General features: G+C 46.7%; 1 protein-coding gene across 3 annotated transcripts in view; it reads right to left on the reverse strand.

The window, feature by feature from the left end:
• LOC137518833 (microtubule cross-linking factor 1-like) overlaps nt 1-16,840 on the reverse strand; it is a 229,369-nt gene that overhangs the window by 69,446 nt on the left and 143,083 nt on the right. For 2 of the 3 annotated variants that reach the window (XM_068237192.1, XM_068237194.1), the window contains exons 4-6: nt 11,567-11,626; nt 4,807-6,126; nt 3,963-4,109 (exon numbers count right to left, since the gene is read on the reverse strand). In XM_068237192.1, coding sequence (XP_068093293.1) covers nt 3,963-4,109; nt 4,807-6,126; nt 11,567-11,626 — 1,527 coding nt within the window. The remainder of the gene's footprint in view (nt 1-3,962; nt 4,110-4,806; nt 6,127-11,566; nt 11,627-16,840) is intronic. The other variant, XM_068237193.1, reaches the window with a different exon arrangement.

Here is a 16,840-nt window from a genome sequence, read left to right on the forward strand (position 1 = left end):
ACAAGAACATTTGGTATGTGCGTTACTCTCACAGGACTGAAAGCCATATCTCAGATCAGCAATTGGTGACAGAGTACCGTATTTTTTCGAATATAAGAAGCACTTTTTCTCCCTCAAAAGAGTTATATTCCAAAGGATAAAAAAAAAAAACTGCACAGAAATGTCACCTGAAATGTCGGAAGCCTGTCAGCTTACAGAGCTCCATGAAATCGGCACCTGGCTCCAGCGTGACTGCTGCGTGTGTGTTCCCCCCTCTCCCTGCAAAGTAGGCGGTGGTGGCGGTAGCAGTCATCAGAATCAGAATCAGAATCATTTATTTCGCCAAGTACAACGGGGGTTGTACCCGGAATTATTTTTGGCACATACAGGGTCGGTGATGGTACGGTAACAGCAGAATCAGAAGAAAACAAAAGGTCGTTTCGGAGATATACAAGCAGACATCATGTTACAAAAATTTACACGTTGCACATTACACAACTTAAGCTAGATGGGTCCGTCTAAATGCTATGTCGAGCGGAGCTGCCTCTACACTCTGTGTGGCGCTCACTGCTCTGCAGCATAACAGACACCCCACCGCATGTCATGGAAAATGCAGGTGTGAGAGAGAAGGAGAAAGAGAAGAAAAAGAAAAGGAGCGATAGTAGACAGTGAGAAAGAAAGCAGTGGAAGGCAGGACCCCCCAAGATTGCAGCGCAACCCAGTCCATCTCAAATGTCCCACCTGGCAGGCCGCGTCGGGTCAGCAGCTGCTGCTCAGGCACTGTGCGGCAAGGTGCCAGATCGGTGGGCCCCTGCCGGATTACTTAAGCCTGGCAGACCCCATGGCGGAAGGTGGCAGCACTCGGTTGTTGGAGCAGGACCCCGGTAGCCAGGATGGCCTCGGCAAAGTTCCTCTGTGGAGGGCCCACAGAGCAGTGCCTGCATCAGGTGAAGCAGCTGCGATGGAGAAGCAGGTGATGTTGTGCCTGCGATGGAGAAGCGGTGGGGGAGAGCAGCAGCCTACCGTGCCTGTTGCTAGAGATTCTTAACCCAGCAGCGATGGTGAAGAGCTCCCCATGTGCTGGTCCCAGACGCAGAGGCAGTACACTGGAGCAGCGGCTCGGCTGAGGGCCGGTGTGGTTGCTGCAGGGGCCGGGGACTCCTTCCCACGTGGTGTGATGTGCGACGGAGTCCAGGGATCCGGAGCGGTGCAGATGCCTCCCGCAGCTCCTGGGCCTGTGTTGTGCCTGTGATGTTGTGCGGAGGAGACCCGGACAGCCACTGTGGAGAAGCAGCGGTGGAGAGCCACGGAGGGCAGTGCTGCGCAGTGGTGGCAGATGAGATCCAGGTCCCCAGCAGCTCTGGAGCTTGGGATCCCAGCGGTGAGTGGAGAGCCAGCACACAAAGTCCAGATCCATCCTGGGCCATCAGCTGCGACACAAAGTCCAGATTCATCCTGGGCCATCAGCTGCGACGTCCCACGTGATGAGCCGGTGTTCCAACTAGCTAGCATACATTGACAGAATAGCATACATTTAAAGTGATATACCCCTTGTTAGTAGAATCAGTGTCCCCTTGCCCGCTCGCTTCGCTCGCTGGGCTGCGGGCTCGGTCCTCGCTACGCTCGGACAACTTTTTATTCTACCTCTATGTCCACTTGGATAGTGGAGATTGCACATCAGCACACAGACAGCTAACTGGGGTTGAAAAGGTTAATGCTGCTGATGGGTATTATGGGGTTAATGTATGCCCTGCATGACTTTGCACATGCTCAGTAGCATTTGTATGCTATTCTGTCGGGTATGCTAAAATGTTGGAACACCGGTCCTCACAACAAGCGCTGGGGAGTCGGATCCCGGAGAGCCAGGGCACCGGTCGCCGATCCGATGGTGTGGGGAAGCTGGCAGGAGCTCCTGCAGCGATCCATGGCTGGGGGCCCCGCGGAGAAGAGGCAAAAGAGAGAGGTTACAGCCGGAGCCCTGTGGACGTGGCTACCCGCTCAGGCGCCATCTTAGAAAACATGTCATGCGGCAGATCTCGCGGGCTCCAAGGATGAGGCGAGTGATGCCCACAGCTGCTGCCGCCACTTACTTTGTGGGGGGAGCGGAAGACTGTAGGACGCCAAGGACACGAAGGATGCCAGGCCAGCTGCTGATATCGCGGGTTCCAAGGTTGAGGTGATGTATGCCCGTGGTGCCCGGGTAAAGCCACAAAGGGGGACTTGAGGAAGCCACAAGGGAAGACTGGAAGTGAACACCAAAGGGGACGGGTAGGCCACAAAGGGACACGAGCAGGACACAAGGGGGCACAGAAGGAGGACAAAATGGCAACAGGAGGAAGCCACAAAGGGATCAGTAGGAGGCCACAAGGGGGACAGGAGGAGTACACAAGGGGGACAGGAGGTGGACACCAAGGGGGGCAGGGGTAGGCAGGCCACAAAGGGAAACGGGGGGGGGGCAGAAGGGGGCACAGAGGGAGGATACAATGGGGACAGGAGGAAGCCATAAAGTGGGGCAGGAAGAGGCCACAAAGGGGGGCAGGAAGAGGCCATTAGAGGGGACAGGAGGAGGCCACAAGGGGGGACAAGAGAGGACACAAGGGGGGACAAGAGAGGACACAAGGGGGGGGCAGGAGGTGGACACCAAGGGGGACAGGAGAAGGACACCCAGGGGGACAGGAGGAGGACAAAATAATTGGGGAGAGAACATCTACAAGATGCCCCTGGACCATAGATGCACCAAGTTTAGTATTTTTTTCCCTGGTTTTTGCCCTCTAAGCCTAGGTGCGTCTTTTAGTCCAGATCGTCTAATATTTCCAAAAATATTGTATATTATGCCACAACGAAATCAGCTACATGTCCATAACTGCCAGCCCAAACAGGTGATATTTCAATCTGGATTTAAAAATTTGGAGCTTCCCTGGCTGAATGTAGCAAAGAGTTGCAAAGTGTAGAGGCAGCATGACAGAAAGCTCTGATTCAAAACATTTTAGGTGAAATTCTCAGTGATTCCCATCTCTGATTAATCACACTGGTCCTCAGTCCCAGTGAGAATCAAATAATTTGAAGTGGGAGTCACACACCCATGTATATGCCGGCAACCACGTGGGCCACGTGTATTTGGACAGAGCACGGAGCCAGCTGTGGACACCGACAGGTAAAGTATACTGCACAGGGAACATTTTATACTAGGATGGGGGTTTTGTCACATTCGTTGCTCATCCCGATATCGCACGGCGTTGCCACAACGCACCCGATCGAGCATGTCAGCCCTACATCTTGCAGTGTGTCTGATCGATACATGCGACCGACTATGGCCCGCAATTGCTTGCATCATCGATTGAGCATGCTCTTGGCGGAACCGATTTTCACCCAATTATAATAATTAAATTGGATGGTCGATCGGCCGACAAGCTGCGTGATGTATGGCCACCTTTAGATTTTGCCTCTAAATATAATAACACCCTACAGTTTGGAAGGGATTCCAAGTATATGTATGCACTGCTATACAGTGAAACAGAAGTGTTTAGTAAAAAAAATACTAGTGTTGTTTTTTACGGCTTCTTTACGGCAAGCTGAAAACTGTGTTGAAATTTGACCATAGTATTGTCAGATCTTTTCATCTGTCCAATCTTTCTGCCCTGTCTTTCCTCATGCCCTTTCTCCTGATGACGGTGCTCATTGCGGTCTAGTGCTAACATGAAAAAAAAATCAGAGGACAGTACACATCACATTAGAAGGAAATGGGTGAAAAGGGAAATAGAAGAGAGGCTGGGCAGAGCTGCAAATATGGCCATGCTATCGTGTGGCTGGATTAGAAAGAAGAACACTTTTACAGGATAAGAAATGGTATCATCCTGATTAAAAAAAAATCCAGATTTTTCTTCCAGAATATAGTAGTTGATTAGTAAACTTGAACCCACCACAGGGTCCCTTTATAAACAATATGTAGAACTACTTGTAATAATTTATTCAACATTGCTGACCTCTAGACTGAAACCGCCCTTGTCTCCAGTCCTGTGGTTTCTACTGTCCCCATCTGCTCTGCGATGTGACTCATGATTTACAAGATGATGGGAATCTTCTTCATGCTCATGGAGAGGTGGCCATTCCATTTGTTCCCTCAGCTTGGACTGCAAGGTGCATGGGTAGTATATAAACACAAATAAAAAAAGACAAAGGGTAGGAAGATAAAAAAAAAAAAAAACTAACAAACCAACAAAAAGCAAAACAAAAAATGGGTAGACAGACAACTGAAAAACTACAAGACAAAGAAAAGCGTGAAGAGGAAGACCAACTTAAATATGGTGGCGTAAGACAGTGAAGAAAACATAACCAAAAAGAGAATGAGCAAAATGATGGGTTGAAACATCTGGAAAGTAAAAGAGAAAAAACAAGGGGGAAAAAAGAATGCAAACACTGGTTATGAGGCGCGCATGCAATGAGAGATGCATATGTCATACCAACTGCAAACGTGCAGGCCATGAAAGCAGCAGCGTAAAAATTTTTTTTCCCCATTTAATGGTAAGAGCTTCCATTGGAAGTATGCGGTATAAATGCGGACTATTAAAAGATCTTAATAACTTAAATGCTCCACCTTAAAGGTACATTTGTTTTAGATTTATGAAATTATGAAATAAAAAATAATAATTACAGTTTGATTGTTGAAGGGTATTTTTTTTTTGCTTTTTGAAATGTATTTTATATATTATGGTAATCCTAAACATATAAAATTTACCGATTTAATTGAATTGGGGGGAAAAAATGCGTATTTGTTAATGGCCAAAAAGCAGAACATAAAGCAAATAAACTAGGCACATTTTCTTTTACCTGAAAGTCAGTCATCATTTCTTTTCCAAGATTTCCAATTGGCGAATCGCGAGATGCAGACGTCAGGTTGGACAAGAAACTAGAGGATTCGGTGAGCTGTGGCATAGGAGACAAGTCTTCTGCATGCTCCTTCAGACCTTCTCCTGTGTGCTCAACCATTTCCAGAAAGTTATGCAGCTCTTTCTTGAATACCTTCATTTTTTTATTGATGCTGCTTAAAAGCTCTGACCCGGTGGCATCTCCTCTGTCTGGACAACCCTTTAATACTACCTCCTCAGAACTGCTTGTCATCTGCAACTTGGCGTCATAGATCAAGCTGTCTGTGTCTGTAATTAGGCGTTCAACAGTCTTCCCCAGCCGCTCAGCTTCATGTTTCATGTTCATAAATGAGTGTGCATCTTCCCTCAGTTTAACCAGGTCTGTACCGAACCTGTCACCCACTTCAGAAGGTTTTACACTCTCAAAGCCTGATGTTTTCTCATAGGCATCTTCTGAGTCACTCTCCCCACCAATTGGACCTTCTCTCTTTGGTTGAGTTAGGCGTCCATCTTCGCTGTCACTTTCTTTTTTGCCTGCGTCACTTTCAGCATCACTATCACGTGGACTCGCTGTACGCATTCCAAGGTGTGATACAAGGTCATAACGTTGAACATTTGATAGTAAAACTCGGTTTTCATATTGAAGTTTCATTACTTTAGCACTTAGTTCACTTATCTGGATATGAGCAGACTTCAGCTCTTCCTGTACGGACCCATTGCACTTGGAAGAATTGTCATCTATCCAGACAAGGTCCTTAACAGGACCAAATTTAAATCTATTCAGCTCTGTTGTGAGCTCTTTATTGTGATCCTCTATCTCAGAAATGGATCTCCGCAGCAGCTCTGCTTCCTCTTCCACAAACTGGAGATGGCGACGTAGCTCTGTGGCAGATTCCATGGAATCACCAAATGGTGAGGTAGGAATGCTTGAAACATACTCCCTGCTTAGAAATTCTTTTTCATACTGACACCTGAGGTCTTCCATTTCTGCTTTAATGCCCCTATTTTCCACCTCCAACTCCACTATTTTCCTGCCCAGGATGTTAGCTTCCTCTTCGACCAACTTAAGACGCAGTTTTAATTCAGCTTCCCGAGTGCTGGGCGGGCCGCCGGTCTCTCTTGCTGGGAGGGGACTTTCTACATCTCCATATATTGATTTATATTTTTCCAGTTCCTGATCTAAGTCATCCTTCTCTTTTCCAAGTTTGGCCATTTTCTTCCGCATTAGTGCTGCCTCCTCCTTTGCAAATTGAAGTTGGCATTTTAAATCAGCGCTGTCCTCCTGCACATCAAAAAATATACAATGAAACTGTTTTACTATCATTCTAAAAATTCCTTTTACAAAAACTTACATGCTATAGCAATGCTTTCTTAACTGTATGACACCTGCTACCTGACCAGTGGACATTATGCCTAAGCTGTATGTTGGAAATGTAGATGGGTGGTTATTTTGGACAATACCATAATTACTCAGATGATGCAAAGGTTGTGATAGTGGTACACTATAGAGAAATAATTAGGAACCACTGAAACAGAGACTCTCTTAACAGTTTTTTGTATTTAAAAGAAAAAAATAGGATGTTTAAAATATTTTCTCAGATAGGATGTTTAAAATATTTTCTCATCTGATTTCAACCGTTAGTTCATCCCCCCAGATTTTTCATGGTTATTAAGGGTGAACAGGGGCCTATGCCATTACTAACACAATTTTCACATGTGTTGTATCCATCCCAGTGAAATTTTCATTTGGTAGCACAAAAGTGTGCAGTTGCAAGCTATCTGGGAGTTTCCTAGCTAGGCAACAGCTCTCACTGCTGAGCAAAGAGCAGCACCCATTCTCTCCCTGCTGCTTTTAGATTAACACTTGGTGGCCAGTACTGCAGCTTCAACAGATTCTTATCATTATACAGTAATTTCTTACCACCAGAGACCATCAAACAATGCAGAGTTTAACTGGGCTGTCACTTTACCTAAGATTGAACCATGTCATACAATTTTACTGCTGGCAGATGATGTCAGTGGAAGGCATAGGCAGTACAGGCCATTGCCTGGAGTGCCATTGGTCCTGGGGGTGCCATGTTGCTGGATTAAGTCCCGCCCCCGAACAAAGCCCCACCCCCTGAGTGAAGCCCCCCCCATGGGTGATCTGTTTCCTGCATCTGCTTAGCGTATGTTGCAGGCAGCTGCCACTGCGTCCCTCTGTGCCTTGTGCATCCTTTTTCCCCTTTTTGCCTCCTTCTGTCCCTTTTGTGCCTCCTTCTGTCCCTTGTGCCATGTCTGACCCCGTTTGTCCTTCTGTCTCCCTTTATACCTCCTGTCTCCCTTTGTGACTCCTTCTGTCTCCATGTGCCACTTCTGCCACCTTCTGTGCCCTTTTGTGCCTTCTTCTGCCTCCCTGTGGCTCTGTGCCTCCTTCTGTTCCTCCTTCTGTCCCCCGGCGCCTCCTTATGTCCCCTATGTTCCTCATTCAGTCCCAGTCTGCCTCCTTCTGTCCTCATGTGCCTCCTTCTCTCTCCCTTTGTGCCTCATTCTGTCTCCATGTGCCTCTTCAGTCTCCATGTGCCTCTTCAGTCCCCATGTGCCACCTCTGTCCCTTAGCCTTCCTCTGTCCCCCTGTGCCTCCTTCTGTGCCCCTTTGTGCCTTCTTCTGCCTCCCTGTGACTCTGTATGTCCTCCTCTGCCTCCTTCTGTCTCCCTGTGCCTCCTAACATCCCACTCTGCCTTCTTTTGTCCCCCCTTGTGTGCCCCTTCGGTCCCTTTTTGTGCATCCTTCTGTTTCCCTTTGTACCTCCTACTGCCTGTGCCTCCTTCTGCTCCCCTTTGTGCTTTTTTCTGTCCCCAATTGTCCCTTCTGTCCCCGTGTGCTTCCTTCAGTCCCCCTTCTTTCCTCCTGTACCTCCTTTTGTCCCCCTTTGTGCCTCAATCTGTCCCTCATTGTGCCTCCTTCTGCCCCCCCCCCCTTGTACCTCCTTCTGCCCCACGTTGTGCCTCCTTCTCTGCCCCTGTATGCCTCCTTCAGTCCCCCTGTGCCTCCTTCAGTCCTCTTTTGTGCCTCCTTTTGGCTCTCATGCCTTCTTCTGTCCACCTGTACCTTCCGCTGCCCCTCTGTGTACCTCTTCTGTACTCCTGTGCCTCCTTCTGTCCTCCTTTCTGTCTCATTCTGTCCCCCATTGTGCCTCCTTCTGTCCCCTTGTGCCTCCTTCTGTCCTCCTTTATGACTTCTTCTGACCTCCTTTGTGTCTCATGAAAGTGGAGCCCTGCCTATGTGTATTTTCTGGTGAAGCACTGTCCACATTACTTGTATTTTCTGGTGAAACGCTGCCCACATTGTATATTTTTGGGTGAAACGCTGCTGCATTACGATTATTTTCATGGGGGGGGGAGCACCACAGGTTTTCTCGCCTGGAGTGAAAAAATGGCTAGAGGCGCCCCTGAGTGATAGGAGATGCTGCCTGCTTTCTTCGCAGTTGGAAGCAGCTGTTATTTTCCACAGTGCAACAAGGTTTCCACAGTGTGATGTCAGCACCCTGGTGCTGAAATCACACTCTGCGAGGGGTTTTACCACAATATCAGTCATACAGAGCCCCCTGATGATCTATTTGAGAAAAAGTAAAAATTCCTCATGAGAAAGTGGGTATCAGCTACTGATTGGGATGAAGTTCAATTCTTGGGTGATCTCCTTTCAATGTCACCTGTATGCACAAGAGATGCAGATTTACCTTTCTACTTCTTATCTGTTTTCCTTTGTCCTAATACTTATCTCCAAGTGCTTATCAGCCATCTGTTCATGGATGTCTGATAGGTACAACTGAGTTAATTATTGTCTCCACTTTACATTCTCAAACATTTCCCAGATATGTATTTGTGTTTTTTTCAGTTATTCTCATAATGTCAAACTTGTCAAACAGAACCCCAACTTTCAAAAAACCAGAATGAATACATTAATTGCATAGCCAATAAAGGTATCACTCTCATTTTCCTCTATTGCCCCTTACCAGGGCCGTTTCTAGGGCTGTGCGGCTTGTGCCGCTGCCCTGGGCGCAGAGGAAGGGGGGGGGGGCGCTGTAATCGCGATGAGGGCAGCCCGACCTCTCCCTCCCTCTCCCCGGGCCGCCCTCCATGCTCCCCCCTCAGACTGCAGGCAGCAGAGTTAGCGCGCAGGGAAGCGCTGCTGTACACAGTTCTTACTCACCTCCCTGGATCCGATCGCCGCTCCCGCCCTGCTGGTCTCCTCTCTGCAATGTAGCCGCTGATACACACGCTGTCGCTGCATCCTGTTTACACAGGAAGCAGCCGCGTGTGTATCAGCGGCTAGGCAGAGAGGAGACCAGCAGGGCGGGAGCGGCGATCGGATCCAGGGAGGTGAGTAACAACTGTGTACAGCAGCGCTTCCCAGCGCTCTAACTCTGCTGCCTGCAGTCCGAGGGGGGAGCATGGAGGGCGGCACGGAGAGAGGGAGGGAGAGGTCGGGCTGCCCTCACCACGGCTCCGGCACCCCCCTCCGCCATTATGAGGGGGCACCTACCTACTTAACCTATACTGGGCAAGCTACCTATCTATCCTATACTGGGGGGCAGCTACCTATCTAACCTATACTGGGGGCAGCTACCTACCTATCCTATACTGGGGGGCACCTACCTAATCTAACCTGTACTGGGGGGCAGCTACCTATCTAACCTATACTGGGGGGCAGCTACCTATCTAGCCTATGCTGGGAGGCAGCTACCTGTCTAACCTATGCTGGGGGGCAGCTACCTGTCTAACCTATGCTGAGGGGCAGCTACCTATCTAATCTATACTGGGGGCACCTACCTAATCTAACCTATACTGGGGGCACCTACCTAATCTAACGTATACTGAGGGGCAGCTACCTAATCTAACCTATACTGGGGGGAAGCTACCTATCTAACCTATACTGGGGGCACTTATCTAACCTGTATTGGGGGCACCTACCTACCTAGCTAGCCTATACAGGTGGCAACTATACTGGCTACCTATACTGGGGGCACCTACCTAACTAACCTATACTGGGGGTACCTACCTATCTAACCTATGCTGGGGGCAACTATACTGGCTACCTATATTGGAGGCACCTACCTAGCTAACCTGTACTGGGGGCACCTACTTATCTAACTTATACGGGGGGGGGGGGGTGCCTGCCTATCTAACATATACTGGGGGCAACTATACTGGCTACAAAAACTGGAGGCAACTACCTGGCTAACCTATACTGGGGCAACTTTACTGGCTCACCTATGCCTGGCCACCTATACTTGGGGGGGACCTATAGCTGGCTACCTATACCGTGGGGGGGGGGCGCAATTTTTATACCCTCGCCCTGGGTGCATTTTAGCCTAGAAACTGCACTGCCCCTTACTGTAATGAAACAGTCATTCAGCTATCTCAAAATCACACTGCATTACCTGTAGTTACCTTAGTCAGTCTTCCTCTTTCCTCAAATTCAAAACATCTCAAGGCTTGTATACATGCTCTAAAAAAACTAAGCTGAGATAATCGTTCTGCAAAAATCTTTGCCAAGAATCTAGCATGTGTACATTTGTCTCACAAAGTTGTTTAGCAATCCAACACGCTGGCTCCCTAAACAATGTACAACCAACAATCCATGAATGAGTCCCATTGTTTCCTTTTTTCCTGTTCACTGCAGGATACCGCTCAGTCATGCAATATCCATTGTCAATCCTCCCCTCTCCATTCAACAGTACACACTGTTCAGCTATGGCCGATATAGTGTGTGTGTACAGTGCTCATATACCAAAATATAGCCCTAAGGATTAGACAGCCATCATTAAAGGACAACCGAGGTGACATGTGACATGATGAGATAGATATGTGTATGTACAGTGCCAAGCACACAAATAAGTATGCTGTGTTCCTTTTTTTTCTTTCTCTGCCTGAAAGTGTTAAACATCAGGCATGCAAGTGACAGTTTCTGGGGTCCGGACCTGGTCGGACTGGGTCAGACTATAGCATAACCCTCACTGATAACTAATTACAGCCATAAAACACTTTCCAGTCAGTAAATGGCTTCTGAGAACAGGAAAGAGATTAAAAGGGTCAATAATTCATAGATTTGAGCTCTGGCATACTTCAATGAAAGTGTAATTGAGCAGAGGCAACTAAACAGTAAAAACGTACAATCTAGATAATATAAAATAAAACTGTGGGATATCTAAAAAAAAGTCATTTTTAAGAGGAGGATTGATACAATTGTTCTTTTTTTTCATCAATTTATTTTCACTTCGGATGTCCTTTAAGGGTGATGTTAACTGAAAGAGTGATGAGGCTAAAAGCCCTTATACTCCTGTATAAATATGTGCAAAATGTGTCACTCCCTTGCTTAAAAGAATGGCAATGTCCAATTCCACATCCTCATGATTTTATGTAAATTTAGGCAGCTTGAATATGGCCAGTCAAATTGCTACCGTGGCTGCATTGGATTGGTTTATTTTCAACCTGCATATATTTGCAGTAAAATGACCATAGTATTAGCATCAACTTGAAATTATTTGTAACTCACTGACCATCCCTGATATTTTGAATACTCCTAACCCATACACACATTTCTTGGCAGCTTTATTCGTTCTTTGTGCACAGAATGTGTTGTTATAACATAATTTTAGTTAATCAATTGAAAAAATAGTCTAACATTTTTCATAAAACATGCACTGTTACATAGTTACAACAGCTGAGAATCTATATACCTGGATTGGACTTTTCTTATCTTTGTGCATTTCTCGACTTCCTCTTCGTTTTGAAGAACTCTGAAAAAGTCAGATAAGGAATTTGGTTAATCTAAAAATGTAAACAAATAATAAGTTTACAATGAGAAATTGAAATACTGTTTCTGAAAATATATAGCAAAAGGACCCAATAGAAAGCAAATTGTAGTTATAGCATGTATAGACTTGAAACTTTTGTCTGCTGATTGTGGACTGGAAAGTTCCTACAGAGGAACTGACACCCTTAGTTAGGTCAGGGCCGGCCTTTGACCTGAGCGACCGGTGCGATCGCTCAGGGCGCCGGCTTCCAGGGGGCGCTCCTCTCCCCTGGCTGCATGTTTTATATCGATGCTGCGGCCCCGGCTGGGTACTCCCGCTCCGCCCCCTGGTGCCGCTGCTGGGGGTGATGGGGGGGGGGAGGGGGTAAAGATGTCCGTGCGCAGTGATGGAGGGGGGAGCCGCAGCACGGGGAGGGCAGCCTGACCTCTCCCTCCCTTCCTCTCCGGGCCACCCTCTGTGCTCCCCCCTCCGATGCACACTGCAGCAGAGATAACTCACCTCCCTGGTTCCGATCGCCGGCGCCTCTCACTTGCCGCTGGTATCTTCTACATAGTCACTGATGCACACTAAACTTCCTGCTTAACAGGAAGTTTAGTGTGTATCAGTAAACTATGTAGAAGAGAGTAGACCAGCGGCAAGTGAGAGGCGCCGGCGATCGGAACCAGGGAGGTGGCCCGGAGAGGAAGGGAGGGAGAGGTCGGGCTGCCCTCCCCGCGGCTCCCCCCTCCACTATGAGGGGGGGGGGGCACCTACCTACCTACCTACCTACCTAATCTATACTGGGGGCAGCTACCTATCTAATCTATACTGGGGGCAGCTACCTATCTAACCTATACTGGGGGGACCTACCTATCTAACCTATACTGGGGGCACCTACCTATCTAGCCAATACTGGGGGCACCTACCTATACTGGGGGGCAGCTACCTATCTAACCTATACTGGGGGCACCTACCTATCTAACGTATACTGGGGGCACCTACCTATCTAACCTATACTGGGGGGCAGCTACCTATCTAACCTATACTGGGGGCGGCTACCTATCTAGCCAATACTGGGGGCACCTACCTATACTGGGGGGCAGCTACCTATCTAACCTATACTGGGGGCACCTACCTATCTAACGTATACTGGGGGGCACCTACCTATCTAACCTATACTGGGGGGCAGCTACCTAACTTACCTATACTGGGGGCGGCTACCTATCTAGCCAATACTGGGGGCACCTACCTATACTGGGGGGCAGCTACCTATCTAACCCAAACTGGGGGTGGCTACCTATCTAGCCAATACTGGGGGCACCTACCTATCTAACCTATACTGGGGGCACCTACCTATCTAATCTATACTGGGTGGCAGCTACCTATCTAACCTATACTGGGGGCGGCTACCTATCTAGCTAATACTGGGGGCACCTACCTATACTGGGGGGGCAGCTACCTATCTAACCTATACTGGGGGTGGCTACCTATCTAGCCAATACTGGGGGCACCTACCTATACTGGGGGGCAGCTACCTATCTAATCTATACTGGGGGCACCTACCTATCTAACGTATACTGGGGGCACCTACCTATCTAACGTATACTGGGGGCAGCTACCTATCTAACCTATACTGGGAGCAGCTACCTATCTAACCTATACTGGGGGGCAGCTACCTATCTAATCTACACTGGGGGCAGTTACCTATCTAATCTATACGGGGGGCACCTACCTATCTAATCTATACTGGGGGCGGCTACCTATCTAACCTATACTGGGGGCACCTACCTATCTAACCTATACTGGGGGCAGCTACCTATCTAATCTATATTGCAGATACCTACCTATCTAACCTGTACTGGGGGCACCTACCTATCTACCTACACACTACTAAGCCCCCCCCCCCATTAGTGTATGTGTGTGGTGCGCTCACACGCGAAGAGGATGAATGGGGGGGGGGGGGGCACCAAAATCTGGTTCGCTCAGGGCGCTGTGAAACCTAAGGCCGGCCCTGAGTTAGGTATGCCCCCACACACTGCAGAGCAAGGTTTGATAACTAGGCCCTTTCAGCAAACAAATTTGGACAAGCCAAGTGCCAGCACAGTTGTAAATATAGTTTCTTTATTTACCACAGGGAAGGTTGCCATGCTTATGTGATGATCATGTGATGTTTGAACAAAGAGAACCTGCAATGGCTAGAGATGGGAAAGCAAAATGGATGATTTGGTCGCAAGAAACACCAGGGAAATTTGGGCACTGGCATAGGCGCCCAGATTAAATTAGGGAAATACCGGCTATAGTTGGAAATTTGGGTGCAAGGGGACACCCGATAAAAATAGCAGGCATCAGAAGCAAACACCTAAAATGGCGTTGCTAGGGCTCCACTGCTATTTAGCGGAACTCTGCAGTAGCAGGCATGCTGGGAACAGTAGTAAAATAGATGCAGTAGAGTTCTGTTACTATGTAGGAATGGCGGTGCACATGCTGGGAACAGTAGTTCACTGGAGTTTGGCTACACTATAGCCGAACTCTGATGTAAGATAGCAGCAAAATAATAGTAGGTGGAAAGGGTAGTGTTAGGCATAGAGAGGGGAAGGTTAGTGTTAATAGTAGGTGGGGAACGTTAGTATTAAGAATAGGTGGGGAAGGTTATATCCCACCTGTAAAATTACCAATATTCTACTATTGCAGAAAGTAGACTTTGTAGAATTACTGATATTCCAAGCAGCGGATAGTAAAATATCTGTAAAATTACCAATATTCTAATACCACTATTTAGCGCCCATTTTTCCTTGCCTTTTTTGCATAGACACCAGGAAAGACCTTTCATTCTTATGTTTTCATGGAAATTCACCTAAACTTTGTGCTCATTCCTAATAGGTACTATAAAAACCAACATGGAACTTCAACATATCAACCGGATTTCAGCTTCTGAATGCTCTAGTCCAGTGATGGCTAACCTTGGCACTCCAGCTGTGACAAAATTACAAATCCCATCATGCCTCTGCCTCCCCGAGTTATAGTCAGAGTATTGCAATGCCTCATGGGACTTGTAGTTCCACCACAGCTGGAGTGCCAAAGTTAGTCATCGCTGCTCTAGTCAAAAATTCATTTTTTTTTTTGGTTTGTGTGTGTGAGATAGGCTTTTTTTTAGAAATTAATTTGCTGTACTTTAGGAATCATCACAGACTAAACAGAAGCCATATCTGTATCACAAAGACACTAAGAATATAGATTCATGCAGTGGCCCCTTCCTAGCACAATGTGTGCACCATTCACTGATCAGCCAGGCACAGCAAGGCTAGCAGATGATACACTATAATCATGGATTATGACACTGCATGCTGCCGTCTAGCAGTGAGGTCATGCTGGGTAAAACACAGATCATATGAAGAGGGATACTTTACTCTGTAGTGGAAGCAGTGCCAGCCATAATTGACTGTGTGAACTCTCTATATACTGTGACTACTATCACCAAGGATGTAGACATGTCAAGTCAATGCTGGAATATCTTGGCAAGCTTTAAGCAACTTAATAACCAACTTAGCACAAACAATAAATCTGCTTCATTTATACAGATTACAGCTGTCTTTCCATAAACGATACGTACGGAAAGAGAGTAAGAGCTCCACAAAGAAAGCTTTCCTACTGATGGTGTATTTTGACTTCTCCTCTGCCATTGCAGCCACCCACCACTAATATTATCTGCAAGCCAGCACATAACCGCTTCTGTGAACACAGAGCAGCTCAGGTTAAAGGGAATCTAAAGCCCAATCTACACGATACGATTCTTTGTGCGATTCGATTATGATTCTATTTACGCTCCGTTTAAATCCGACATGTCCGGTAGGGATTCGATTCAATTCAATTTGCCATTGCAAAACAATGAAAAATTGAATCAAATCCCAATCGGACATGTCGGATTTAATCGGATTGTAAATAGAATCGTAATCGAATCGCACAAAGAATCGTATCATGTAGATGGGGCTTAACCACTTGAGGACCTAGGGCTTTCTACCCCTTAAGGACCGGCCACTTTTTTTCCATTCAGACCACTGCAGCTTTCACGGTTTATTGCTCGCTCATACAACCTACCACCTAAATGAATTTTGGCTCCTTTTCTTGTCACTAATAAAGCTTTCTTTTGGTGCTATTTGATTGCTCCTGCGATTTTTACTTTTTATTATATTCATCAAAAAAGACATGAATTTTGGCAAAAAACTGATTTTTTTAACTTTCTGTGCTGACATTTTTCAAATAAAGTAAAATTTCTGTATACATGCAGCGCGAAAAATGTGGACAAACATGTTTTGGATAAAAAAGAAACCATTCAGTGTATATTTATTGGTTTGGGTAAAAGTTATAGCGTTTACAAACTATGGTGCAAAAAGTGAATTTTCTCATTTTCAAGCATCTATGACTTTTCTGACCCCCTGTCATGTTTCATGAGGGGCTAGAATTCCAGGATAGTATAAATACCCCCCAAATTACCCCATTTTGGAAAGAAGACATCCCAAAGTATTCACTGAGAGGCATAGTGAGTTCATAGAAGATATTATTTTTTGTCACAAGTAAGCGGAAAATGACACTTTGTGAGAAAAAAAAAAAAAAAATTTCCATTTCTTCTAACTTGCGACAAAAAAAAAATGAAATCTGCCACGGACTCACCATGCCCCTCTCTGAATACCTTGAAGGGTCTACTTTCCAAAATGGGGTCATTTGTGGGGTGTGTTTACTGTCCTGACATTTTGGGGGGTGCTAAATTGTAAGCACCCCTGTAAAGCCTAAAGGTGCTCATTGGACTTTGGACCCCTTAGCGCAGTTAGGCTGCAAAAAAGTGCCACACATGTGGTATTGCCGTACTCAGGAGAAGTAGTATAATGTGTTTTGGGGTGTATTTTTACACATACCCATGCTGGGTGGGAGAAATATCTCTGTAAATGACAATTTGTTAATTTTTTTTACACACAATTGTCCATTTACAGAGATCTTTCTCCCACTCAGCATGGGTATGTGTAAAAATACACCACAAAACACATTATACTACTTCTCCTGAGTACGGCGATACCACATGTGTGGCACTTTTTTGCACCCTAACTGCGCTAAAGGGCCCAAAGTCCAATGAGTACCTTTAGGATTTCACAGGTCATTTTGAGAAATTTCGTTTCAAGACTACTCCTCACGGTTTAGGGCCCCTAAAATGCCAGGGCAGTATAG

This window comes from Hyperolius riggenbachi, chromosome 5 (genome assembly GCF_040937935.1).
Source record: "Hyperolius riggenbachi isolate aHypRig1 chromosome 5, aHypRig1.pri, whole genome shotgun sequence".
NCBI lineage: Eukaryota > Metazoa > Chordata > Amphibia > Anura > Hyperoliidae > Hyperolius > Hyperolius riggenbachi.